The sequence below is a fragment of the Rhinopithecus roxellana genome, chromosome 5 (assembly GCF_007565055.1).
Source record: "Rhinopithecus roxellana isolate Shanxi Qingling chromosome 5, ASM756505v1, whole genome shotgun sequence".
Lineage (NCBI taxonomy): Eukaryota > Metazoa > Chordata > Mammalia > Primates > Cercopithecidae > Rhinopithecus > Rhinopithecus roxellana.
Window position 1 is genome coordinate 20,484,898 of NC_044553.1, and position 13,650 is coordinate 20,498,547.

Consider the following 13,650-nt stretch of genomic DNA (forward strand, 5'->3'; position numbering starts at 1 on the left):
AGCAATGACAGCAACAATGACACGGTAAACATCTGCATTTCATAATCCTGGCACAACTGGCTCACTGAAGACTGCCACAATATGCTACTCTCGCTCAAGGGGAAAATGTATCTTCCTAACAATAAACCCTTCACCAAGCAGATGTAGTGCTTGCCTTTGGGGTGACAGCATACACTGGAGGATACACCCAGAATTTACAGTGGGGCAAAAAGTGTCCCGTCAGGTGTTGGGAGACAGGCCTCCTGAAATCTGCAAAGCCCTTACATCCTCAAGAGGAAAAGGCAAGGCTAGAGTTCGGCTAGCTGAGCCAAGCCGGCTGGTCAGCACGGGAGAGCACTACGGGGGCCAAGGACTCGGCAGGCAGGCTGGAGGGAGTGGCACATAGAGTGTGGCATGTTGTCGTGGGGTAGCTGTTGACCACTCAGGAGCTTCACACTGTACCGTATGCCTATCCTATAGGGACTTGCTACAGGATTTCAGGTAGGGAAGCACATCAGTCCAAAGTGCACACTGGATGGCTGGGCGCAGTGGCTCATGCCTATAATCCAGCACCATTGGGAGGCCAAGACAAGTGAATCGCCTGAGGTCAGGAGTTCGAGACCAGCCTGGTCAACATGGTGAAACACTGTCTCTACTAAAAATACAAAAATTAGCGGGGTGTGGTGGCGCGGTAATCCCAGCTACTCAGGAGGCTAAGGCAGTAGAATCACTTGAACCTGGGAGCCGGAGGTTGCAATGAGCCAAGATCGCACCACTGCATTCCAGCCTGGGTGACAGAGCGAGACTCATTCTTCAAAAAAAAAAAAAAAAGTGCATACTGGAAAGCTCCCCAGTGCTCGGTGGAGCCACAGGGCACAAAGCAGAGAGAGGCTATGTCAATGCTGTAAGGGGGAGGAGCAGAGGAGGGCAGCTGAAGCAGCATTTCCATTCCATTCGGGAGGGAAAGGGCCTGGTGTGCAACTGGAGAAGGAAGTGTCCAAAGGACACTCACATTCCTGACATAAGAATCAGAGGAACAAGAGTGTGGCCCACTGAAGAGGGAACAGAAAAGAAAAAAAAAGGCAAAAGTGAGGAAACAGGGAAGACCATCAGACGCTGTAATGAAATGCTCATGGTGGTCTGATATGAATGACAGGTCCGGGGCTCAAAAGGGTTCTGGGCTGGAGATATTTGGAAGTTTAGGTGGAAACAGGAGGCAATGAAGTTACCAGTGGATGAGATGAGAACAAGGAAAGTGAAAAGAGAGCCCAGGATAGAACTCCAGCCATGCTATGATCTGAATGTTTATGTCCCCTCAAAATTTTTATGTTGAAACCTAATACCCAGTGTGATGGCTCTGGGAGGTGATTAGGTCATGAGGGTGGAGCCCTCACAAATGGGATTAGTGCCCTTTAAAAAAGAGGCCAGAAAAAAAAAACCCTCACCCCTTCCAACATGTGAAGACAGTGAAAAGGTGCTTTCTGTGAACCACAGCGTGGGCCCTCCCCAGACAGTTAATCTGGTAAGCACCTTGAACTTGGACTTCTGGTCTCCAGAACTGTGAGCAGTATTTCTGTTGTGTGTAAGCCACTCAGGGTATGGGATTTGGTTACAGCAGCCTGAATGGACTATGTCAGGAGACCACCATTAAAAGCCAGACTGAGGGAAGGGAGACAGAGAAGCAGCAGCTGCGGGGGCAGTAAGAGACCCATAAGAGGGTAGTGTCAGAAGACAAGGGAAGAGGAATCAACCACACCACATGTCAGGGGGTGCCACACAACTATGTTCTTACTGAAAGGAAAGCGCTGTACACAGTTCTTTAAGGGTCAATCGCTCTTTAAGAATGAGTCAAAAATGTATAAAATCCACTCCCAAATCCAAAAAGAACTGAGAAATACAGAAGTGTGCAGAGAAACCACAGAGGGATCACGTCTATAGTGGGAGTAGAGTCTACTACGCTGCCAGGCACTGCAGAGTCATGGCACAGAAGGAGTTTAAAGGACAGTGCCAAATGAAAACTGTACATCAGCATGACAAAACCGAGTAGGCTCAACGATTTCACACACGCCCTTGACATGTTTCTCCAGATGTTCTCCTTAGTTCTACAGCCAGCCAACGGAAGATTAACTGAATGGGATTCTTCTGTGCTTAATCTTTTCGAATGGCCATCTTAACACTTACGTTGAACTCAAGGTAGCCATTCTGCCTGGACTCTCAATGCCCTACATGGAGCTCCCCAAATGATTCCTAAGGATTCTGGCTGGAGAGGTGCAGGCTGTCAGCACTGCAGTGACCACTCAGCCAAAAAGATGATGAAGGGAAGAACTCCTGGTGTTAAAAGAAATGCTCTGAAGCAGCTTACCAACACAGAATGCAAGTCACATCTGTAATTTCAAATTTTCAAGTAGCCACATTAAGAATTAAAAAGAGTCGGGCATGGTGGCTCACGCCTATAAACCCAGTACTTTGGGAGGTTGAGGCAGGCGGATCATCTGAGGTCAGGAGTTTGAGACCAGCCTGGCCAACATGGTGGTGAAACCCCGTCTCTAGTAAAAATACAAAAATTAGACGGGCATGGTGGTACATGCTTGTAATTCCAGCTACTCAGGAGGCTGAGGCAGGAGAATCGCTTGAACCCAGGAGGCAGAGGTTGCAGTGAGCTGAGATCGCACCACTGCACTCCACCCCGGAATACAAGAACAAAATTCCATCTCAAAAAAAAAAAAAAAGAATTAAAAAGAAACAGGCAGGTGAAATTTATTTTAAGAACACATTTTACTTAATCTAATATATCCAAAATGTTATATTTCAACACGTAATCAACATAGAAATTATTAATAAAATGGTGTACAGGGTTTTTCCTATATGTCTTGGAAATCTAGTGTATATTTTACACCTAAAGCAGTCCCAATTTGGACAAGCCACAGTTCAAGTACTCAATAAGCCGCTACCACACTGGACAATGCAGGTCTAAATGGAATCTAAGCAAACCAAGAAAAGTTCTGATTCAACTAGAAAATCTCCAAGAAATATGCCCATGCCTGAGTTTTCAGGACAAGGGGAAGGGAAGTAAATTTCCCTGAAAGCAGTTATGAATTTTATGTAAGTACTCCATTGTGAAATCACAATGAACATCAGCAGGGCTGGGATGGTCAAGAAGGCTGCAGGACATGGCCTTTGGGGAAGCAGGTGACCAACCAACAGGTGTTATCAAGGCTCTGTCTGTCACCAGCAGAGCCCAACTTCTAACCATCATTACCTTTCCACGGTGCTTCTCCTTTCTCCTTTTCATCTTCCAACAGCCCTATGAGGAAGGCAGGCCTTACCCCATTCCACATATGAAGAAACCGAAGCCCAGGCAATTTAAATAACTTGCTAATTTCTAGTTGCCCCTCTTAGACTTGGATCCAGAATGCAGGCCTCACCCCTATCCCAGGGGTCTTCAATAAGTAGCTGATCAGAAACAGCCGAAAACCCATGGCAAGACCAAAGTAACTACCTACCTAGTTCCTGAACAACTCCCCACTTAATGACGTTTCATACGGCACGTCCCTTCTGTAAAGAGCTTATGAGTTTTCAAAACATCCTCATGCCCATATATGATCACCGCTAAGGGATGTACCGACTGCCCTAGAAATAGTCTATAAAAGCCCAACTACAGCCCAGAGGGACTGGCTCATCCAAGGTCATTCCTGGCCCTCATCACTACATTCAACATCTGTCTTCTACTCCATGCTGCCTCCCTTGATAACACCTTTTACTTTTCAGATAAAAGTTTTAAATGTCAAGGTTATTTAAAAAACATTATTTTGTTGTTTTCTCAAACCAGTGGGTAACTTAATGATAAGGCAGTTTTAATCAACCATACAAGTGACTTTACCGTAAGATCTCCCTTCAACTCTGGCCAACCTTAAAGTGGTCTGACCGCATTCTCAGAGCTCTACGAGGTACTGGCTGCAGCCAGTGGGACCCCTGCCCTTACTAATCAATGTTCACATACACACTGATCCAATTCTGCAGAGTATAAAAGTGTGTGGCAGATCAGGGTACACAGATCCTTTTCCTTCCTCAGGCCTGGCTGAAGGGGAACTGAAGTAAGGGCTACCTCTGAGGTCTGGCCTTTATTTATTTTACACACTTCACCTCCGTGGGGTCTCACCTTTTATTTATTTTAGGCAAGTCTAACAATTTGGGGTTTCTTGGCTCTTCATAACTGGAGAACATGGGTTCCTTGCATATTTAACTATTATGCAAGGCCAACACTTAAATAATAGCTATTTATAGCTAACACATTGACTTCCAACTAGTGAGGAAAAGCTTCCTAGCCAATATATGTAAATATTGCTGAATGCAATAAGGTGAAGGCTCAGAGTCACATTTTAATACCAAACAGCCTGGCTCTCAAGGAATTGATCACATGAAGGCAAGAGCTCAGTTATTCTCAAGGGAAAATAAGCATATTGCAGATAAATATACAAGAACTTCAAAATACCACTATCTGACCCCCAGAGCAGTAAACACTTTCCAAACTTCCTTCACTTGTGAATTCTTAAGATTTTCACAACTGTTTAGTAAACAGGTATAAAAGAACGAAAACAGAATCCCAGAGATTTAAAAATGCACCCTGCTACACAGCTAACTGCAAGTACAGCTTGAACCTGGGACTTGTGGAAATGGGTCCAGAGGTCTCCCACCTGGGCCAGGTGCTCTGCCATAACCAGGACACCTGAGCATCATAACATCATCACTAGGACCCAAGGATTGCTTTCACAGGATATGAGTGAGTACTTTACTTTCCCTTTAGTTACCCATATTCCAAGTCCATTCAAACTAAGGAAGTCATGCAGAACAAAAAATATCACTTTGCACAAAGGATGAAAGAGCTGACACATAAGCAGCCCCCAGCTGCCAAGGCTCAGGGACTTCCAAGCACACCAGGTCACCTTTTCTCATCAGGAATTCAAAGCTGAAGGTCAGCAAGTTTCTAGCCCAGGAGTGCGGTGGATTATTTCTAACATGTGATTTGAATAGTCTTGACAGCAGCCATGATGGCCTCCAGCCATGCCACAGTCCCGCAATCCAAGAGTCCCAGATGCAAAGGAAAGCCAACCAAGACCCCTGCTGGGAACCACTTCCGCACAGCAGGCGTGCCACGTCCTAAATGCAACACGACTGCACCCTGCCCAGTGGAACTCGTGCATTCAGAAGAGAAGGGAGGTCAAGGAGGAGAAGGAGAGAAGAGAGAGAAGCAGAGAGAAAGCAGCAGTCAGCATCATTCTTACTTTTCTGGCAGCGGTTTGTGGTCCAGCAGCGGTAGTTGTACTCATTGTTGATGGTGGTCTTCTCGCACATCGGCTTCTCCTCCATGGTACCTGGACACAGGTCCCCACATTCCTTTGGGGGCTTATTCCCCACAATGTAGTTATTGGACACTGCATCCAGGATCAGGGACCAGTCCACAGTGGAGAGGTAACAGAGGTCAGCATTTTTCTCAATCCTGATGGCCCCCCGAGTAATGTTCCTCAGGTTGTAAAGCCCAATATCCTTGAGATTGGTCATCTCAAAGATGACCAGGGCGTAGTTGTAGAAGAGTTTCCAGCCGCGGATTACCGTGAGGTTGGGGAACAGGTCTCCGAGGCTCTCTAGGCCAGCCACTCGGAACAAAAGCAAGTACTCGGTGATGACCGTGAGCTTGGGGAAGCGGTAGCTGCGGTAGTCCTCGGCCTTGGAGATGAGCAGGATGTGAAGGTAGCCCTCGATCACCGTGCAGTTCTCCAGGCGCTTCAGCTGCTGATAGTCGTTGCGGATGTCAATGCCCGGCCCACAGACTGAAGGAAGACAAGAGGGTAAACGTCTCAGTTAAAAGGAAATAATTTTTAAAACTATTTTTCAAACAATAATACAGTTGGTTTTCAGGAATCTTGTATTATTATTAAAGAAATAAGGTTCGGCCGGGCGTGGTAGCTCACGCCTGTAATCCCAGCACTTTGGGAGGCCGAGGCGGGCGGATCACAAGGTCAGGAGATTGAAACCATCCTGGCTAACACAGTGAAACCCCATCTCTACTAAAAATACAAAAAATTAGCCGGGCGTGGTGGTGGGCACCTGTAGTCCCAGCTACTCGGGAGGCTGAGGCAGGAGAATGGTGTGAACCCGGGAGGCGGAGCTTGCAGTGAGCTGAGATTGCGCCACTGCATTCCAGCCTGGGCGACAGAACGAGACTCCGTCTCAAAAAAAAAAAAAAAAGAAAAAGAAATAAGGTTCAATTGTTCACGGTGGAGCTTTGGGTTGCAGACTGACAGTCTAGGTGGCTAACTAGTTAGCGGGCATTCATTCTGGGCCAGACTATGCAGCACACACCAACTGACTATGGGAGAGGCCATCCCTGTCAACCTTGCAAACTAAAACTTACAGCCCAGGGGCACACAGAGGGACAGGCGAAAGTTAAATCTGCAACCCAGGCCAGCCTGACTCCACCACTGCACACTCCTGGTCCCTTCTGCAGAGTGTCAGTTGCCAACGCCTGAGCAACAGCTCAGCAGCCAACTATCAATAACTTACTACTGCACCCTGCCTGAAGGGTACAGGGCAATCAGTCTGCTCTATACTGGAAAACTGTCACTGTGACCTGGAAAGTGGGGACTCCAAAACGCATGCTTCCATGCTTCCCACTACCATTCGACATGAGCCGGGTAGACTGTGTTCTCCCCATATCTGCATTAATGTAGACATAAAGGATAACCTAAGATTAAAAACATGATTTTTTTATGAATAAAAGAAGCATAAATTCCAACTTTGTTTTATTGATCAAGAAAGTATGCTTCCTACAGAGAGTTTAGAGGTAATAACAACAATAAAAAAAAAAAAAACAGTAAAAATCATCAATGATCTCAACATTCCAAGATAAACAATGTTAACACTATGCCAATTATCCACTCTCTATAAATGAAGGTAAGTGAAATCAGACAAAAATACGACATTTGTAAACACATTTCCTTCACTTAATATTCTACTAAGTCAATACATGTCCTTCTACATCGTCATTTTAAGGGGAGAGTAATTCCAGAGTATGAATACACACCATGAGGCTTTTTTGTTTTTTTTTTTTTTCTTAACCAATCCCTTATTGTTGGACATTTAGGTTAGCTCCTGTTTCGCACATTATAAACAACACTCCAGTGAACATTCTTGGCAGATACCCAAGACTATTTTCTTAGGATAAATCCCTAGAAGTAGAACTGCTGGGCCAATGCATTGCAGATTTTAAAGGCTTTTCATAAAATGGCCTCAATACTGGATGACTTATTTTCTCAATTCTAGGCACAGACACACACCAAGAAAACTTTTTGTTATAACGTTTTTTAGGATTTAATAATCCCCAAGTCCACTATTAAAGCTTCTCAGATAGAGTGAAGTTTTTTGATGGATGTAACTAATTTGGGAAGCACCCAACGTGTATGACACCATAAGAAATGCCAACAGGCAGTGCCCTGACCTCTGAGGAGGCTCATGGTAAAGGCAAGGGGCTAAGATCCATGAGGAACAATTGCCACATGAGGCAGGTGGTCAGCGGTGTGCACACAGCAAGTCTACTCTAGATGTGAATGGAATTAAGCAGGACAGACAAGAGGTGGTGTCCAAGCTTCGTGCCACTGTGCTGAGGGAAGCTCTCGGCTTCCCTGATTCCACACTGCTCTGCCTTCTACCTCACCTCTAAATGTTGGTTGCTGTCCTCAACCTTTTCCTCTGTCACCTCATCCACACAAGTGGCTTCCTGTGCCACTCATACTCTAGATGATGATCAAATTCATGTCACTGGTCCAGACTCTTCTGAGCTCTAATGTATATATTCAGCTGAGTATATCCCCTGAGGTGTCTAATAACTCATTCATTCCCCCACAAAATCCACCTTCCAAGCTTCTAAACTGTAGCACTCTCATTCTGAGTTGCTCATGTTAAAAATCAAAGAGTCATTCCTGATTCTTCTCTCCTCTCACACCTCACATATTTAGTCCAGCAATAGACCTCAGGGTTCAAGCTCCCAAGCCTATGAGAATCTTGGTTGCTCTTCCCATAATGCTGTCCCACCTCATTCCTCCCTGAGCAGCACACTCTTCCTCAACAACCCCACACACTTCCCTCCCAGGCTACACCACTCTCTACAGGACATGGCTCTCGCCTTTCTTCTCATGGTCTCTCTCATCACTACCAACAAAATGGCAGCTCCAGTTGGTTCACTATTATATCCCCAGTGCCTAGAACAGTACTTGGTGTGCAGCGGATGCATCACATGGGACACATGCAGAATGAGTGAACTTCATCATTCATTCAGTGTCTGTGTGTCTCCACTACTTTAGCTCTGATCTGAGCCACCATCGTCTCCAGCTTGGTGGAGCAACATATTCCCCATGATCCAGCCTCCCCATGGTCCATCCCTGTCCTAACATCATCCCACAAGACTCCACAGGAGTCGCCAAACTCCAACACACTGAACTCCTCCTCTGCTCATACCCTGCTGCCCACAGTGCTTCTGCTCCTTCAGGAGATTGCCCCATTCTCTCACCATGTGAGTCTCTACTTAAGCGTCACCTCCTCAGAGCTCGGCCTAAACACCTTACCTTCAACTATTCCCCCAACTGTCCCCCAACTCCTCCCTCCCTCCCCTACCTCTCATTTCTCTTCTCACTTCTCTAAAAGCTCATTTTATATAATATTTTTAATAATCTTGTGCATGAAACAATGTTTGTGTACAATGAACCATTTTATTACCCTTTGTGGAGGTGTTTGAGTGAATCTAAGCATGTGTGGAAAAGACACATCACATCTGAAGGGAGCCAGGAGGGTCTTTTTTCCCTTGGGGACACTAAATTAACTGTGGGTCGTGCGCCTGAGTTTTGACTGTGACCCGTCACATGAGGTGTGGAATTTTCCACTTGTGGTGTCATGTCAGTGCTCCAAAAGCTGAAACTTTTGGAGCATTTTGGATTTTGGATTTTTGGATTAAGATGCTCAATCTGTATAAAGTGTTAGGCATCTATTTACTTGTTATTTACAACAGATCACAAAATTCAGTACCTAGTGAAAGAACACGAAGATACAGACTGAAGCAAGCTGAACTTCATACTGCAATCAAACTGCAGACAGGAGGAACGAATCTGCTTCACTGCTATCTGGCCCCCCTTTCACAGCCAGTGTTGACCACTAGTTAAGAGAGGCCACGCTACAGAGTTGGAACTGTGAATTTCCTTCAAATGAAAGGGCAGTCTCCATACTCAACACTTTTCCTCCCATTTACAGAAGAAAAGAGAAAAAAAGCAGGAAGAAGTTACCTACTTACTCTGGAAGAAAAGACAAGCCCAAGCCACAGAGCATGAGGCAGGGCCTAGGAACCAGCTGTTTTGGATCCTATGACTGATACCATTGGTCTTCAGGATGTTTTGTGATAGAAACAGTGAAAAAGAAAACCAAGCTGGACCATGAATGATAGCAGCGTTCAGGATGTGCAAGCCACAAACAGGAAAGAGAATAAAACATGCTCCACTGGTGCCATGAAATAATTCATGCACCGAGGGAGTACATAGTAAACACAGCACAGGAGGGAAAGACACACCCTTTGTGGCTACTCACTGATGATTAAAAGGAAAATGCAAAATACCCTTTCTCCCTTCTCAAAACAACTGATATTGGCATGATCCAAAAACAAACCCAAAAACTTTAGGAATGTGAGATCCCAGGCAGCCCTGTAAAGAATAAGACAAGCAGGGAAGCAGAGAGAAGGGTGTGTACAGCTGGAAGATGGGGACAGTGGGGCTTCAGCAAAGTCCCCAAAGCCAGAGAATGGCAACAGCAGAACCAAAACAGATGGGGGTGCTAGGAGGCAGGGAAGGGAGTTGGGAGGGACAGACAGGGGCTTGGTACCTGGGTAAAATTCACTTCTACAAAGATGTCATTTTATTTAATTGTTTTTTAGACATGGTCTCACTCTGTCACCCAGGCTAGAGTGCTGCAGCACAATCATGGCTCAATGCAGCCTCAACCTCCTGGGCTCAAGCAATCCTTCCACCTCAGCTTCCCAAGTAGCTGGGACCATAGGGGTACACCATAACACCTAGGTTTTATTTTGTTTTTGTTTTTGTTTGTTTTTTAATTTTTTGGCAGACAGAGGGTCTCCCTATGTTGCCCAGGCTGATCTCCAATTCCTGGGCTCAGGCAATCCTCCAGCCTCAGCCTCCAGAAGTGCTGGGATTACCACCACACCTGGCCAAAAGATGCCATTTTAAAGAAAGCCTAAAAAGTCAGGCGCAGTGGTTCACACCTGTAGTCCCTGCACTTTGGGAGCCCAAGGCAGGTAGACTGCTTGAGGCCAAGAGTTTGAAACCCTATCTCTACTAAAAATACAAAAATTAGCCAGGTGTGGTGGTACACGCCTGTAATCCCAGCTACTTGGGTGGCTGAAGCACGAGAATCACTTGAACCCAGGAGGCAGACGTTGCAATGAGTCAGGATCACACCACTGCACTCCAACCTGGGAGACACAGAGCAAGATTTTGTCTCAAAAAAAAAATTAAAAAATTAAATTAAATTAAATTTTAAAATTAAGCCTTTCAGTTGAAATGAGCACTGTTAACAAAATACTCCTAGGTATTTTCTAAAGATCAAGAGGCAGAATGTCTGCTCCAAGAACTTAGGTGAATGGCTTATACAAGCTATACATATTTTGAAAATAAATCCCTAAGACCTAAATGTTAATATGAGAAGGGCTAATGAAAAGCATTTGGCTGAGAAAACTCCCCAAAGCTGTGTATCTAAGTATTTGGAAGAGCTACATGACAGTTGTAACTTATATCTTAGACACAACCTTGTGGTCCTAGAAAAAGAAAAACAGCGTGACTCCCATGAGCCTGGAGTGCCATTTACCAGCTCCTGTCCTCAGGCAGACACACCTCACCTCTAAATCTCATCTTCCTCACCTGCAAAACGAGCTGTCACTACCTACCCTATAGAAGCTGGCATAAGAATCAGGTAAGTGCTTCTGTGTTACTGTAAACAATAATAACTTTTAATAGCTGTTATTAAGTAAATATTAATGGAAATACTGATCTATTTTGTTGCCCCAATGTAAATATTACTAATATACAACAAAAGAAGGTGGCATGAATTAGCAAAATCATTGATTACCCTTCTGTCAACAGTTCCATTAAAGAATGTTATAGTTACCCATTTAGCTAAAATGGATAACTACTTGATCAACTCTTCTTTAAAAATGTAGGGTAGGTTGGCTGGGTGCGGTGGCTCACGCCTGTAATCCCAGCACTTTGGGAAGCTGAGGCGGGCGGATCACGAGGTCAGGAGATCGAGACCATCCTGGCTAACGTGGTGAAACCCGGTCTCTACTAAAAATACAGAAAAAAATTAGCCACGCGTGGTGCACTCAGAAGGCTGAGGCAAGAGAATGGCGTGAACCCGGGAGGCGGAGCTTGCAGTGAGCCTGGGCGAGAGTGAGACTCCGTCTCAAAAAAAAAAAAAAAAAGGGATAGGCTTATCTTACAGTTGGAAATAAAAGACGTTGGGAAACATAATTAGCCTTCTTCTACTACAGGTCTACAGGCACACTGTGAAGGTAAAACACATTAGTGAACCAATCATCTTTAATTTTGATGGTAAAACCCAACATAACAAAACCTTTGGGCTTATATGAGAAGCCGATTTTGTCTCAGTAAGCAGCATACTATAATAGTTCTTTACTTCTCTTAAAATGAATCCTTTGGAACCAATAACTTAGTACAACAAAAACCCTCTCTAGACACTATCCCTCTGTGAAAGTCAAAATGATTTAAGAAGTTAAGAGAGGATTAGTGTATCACTGAATTTTGCACAAGGAAGACAGAGCAACCGTCCCTCTACCAAGTAGCAAATTAAATGAAAGAAAAGTTTTAATAGAGCAATGGACAGAACCCTGGGAACACAAAGACAAGGCCCCACGACTCCCTAATCTTAGAGGAAGTCAGGAAGACTTCTCAGCGGAGAGGACCCTGAAAGATGAGCAGGGTCTTGCCAGGAAGGGTGGGGGGCAGGGTACTCCAAGCAGAGGCAGGAGCACACCCTGGGAGGCGGCTGGAGCTGATGCCTGGTTGCAGTTGGGAGAACCCCAGGGGTGCAGCCCGTATGGCAGGGAGCACAACAAAGGCAATGGGATAGATGCTAGAAAGCAAACTGAGACAAAAGTGTGTGGGAAGTCAACTTCACTTTGCATGTAGGAGGACAGTGTTGAAAGTCCTCAACATGCATCAGGACCACGTGAAGGACTTGTTAAAACACAAGAGTGAGGTCCCAAAATTTATGTTTCTAATACGCACCCAGGTGATGCTGATGCTGCTGGCCTAAGCAGCACCCTGTGAAACCCACTGCCCTAGGAAATAATTGAATAACCCACCCCACCACCTGTCACTACTCTCCCTATCCACCTTATCTGCAGTGTGGGGCAGGTATAGCCTGTGCACCTGTTACTTCTCAAATTGACATTCTCTCAAAAAACCCCAAGAAGCCCGTAGAAACTATGCACGAAACAAAGCAAAGCAGAAGAAAAATGGGGTGGAGACAGACTCTCCCTAGTACATGATCCTCCCGTGCTGTGCCCTTCAAGGTCTGAGCATACCCTCCTTGTGCTCAGAGAAGAGAGAGCATGGGTTTCTTTAGGCCTCATTCCTAATAGAAAAATCAGAGATCAGAAAAGGAGGAAAAAGACAATGTTATGATAACAAACACTACTGACACTTCAGTTTGTTACAGTAGAATTTTCTGTGTAAGTGTAAACAGACACAATTCATGTTAAGCCCTTTATCTTCATGTGTCAATCAGAATGTGTTTACATTGTATATGTACATTCCCATTTCACACAGACAGCAATCCTGGCCACCTAACACATTCAATAACTGAAGGCAATGATAAGAATGTAAGGGATTACCATTATAGAGGTAACTCTGAGAACAGAAATTAAAAACTAAGTGTAATTTGAATGTGAACGCTGTTTTTTACTGCCACAAGAGCCACCTACATCATGCACATAAACAAAATAAATGGACACATAAAGGGCAGTCCTGAAGGCTCAGAATGTTAAAACAGAGTGCTACATACAGCAAAGAACTTACAAAGATGGGTAGGATGTTTCTATCCTGCCATACCAATTAAGACACAGAAACTTTAACGGGAATTAATTCAAAGACTAAAGGGAACACAAGCCCCAGTGTCCCCGCCACTTAAAGTATCTGTAGCCACCGACTGACGCAGAATTGGTGCAGAGCTGTATTTGCAACAACTGTTTTCCTGGATCTTCATAAAAACAACTTTATCTGCTCTGACAGTTACTCCAAATGCCTTTCTGATCTTAAAATATCCCAAAGCCCAATACTCTCTAAGTCTCTATATTTCAAAAAACACCCTTATAAGAGCCTCTATTCCGTTCTAATTATCCACAGTTCCCATGGGTGGCTGGCTTCTCGATGAAGCAGGACACCAGGAGCTAGAGTCCCTCAGAGTCAGAGCTCATCGCCTCACCATGAGGCCTTCCGAGGGGCAGCCCCTGCCTAGTCCCACACCCTGTCCTCACTACCACCTAGCACCCACCGTGCATGAGACAGCACCCTAAACCTCTGAAGGGTAGACTGTACAGCC

The 13,650-nt window shown here is 45.0% G+C and overlaps 1 protein-coding gene across 2 annotated transcripts in view; it reads right to left on the minus strand.

Moving 5' to 3' along the window:
* IGF1R (insulin like growth factor 1 receptor) overlaps positions 1–13,650 on the minus strand; it is a 319,047-nt gene that overhangs the window by 253,156 nt on the left and 52,241 nt on the right. For both annotated transcript variants that reach the window (XM_010382158.2, XM_010382159.2), the window contains exon 2: positions 5,262–5,807. In XM_010382158.2, coding sequence (XP_010380460.1) covers positions 5,262–5,807 — 546 coding nt within the window. The remainder of the gene's footprint in view (positions 1–5,261; positions 5,808–13,650) is intronic.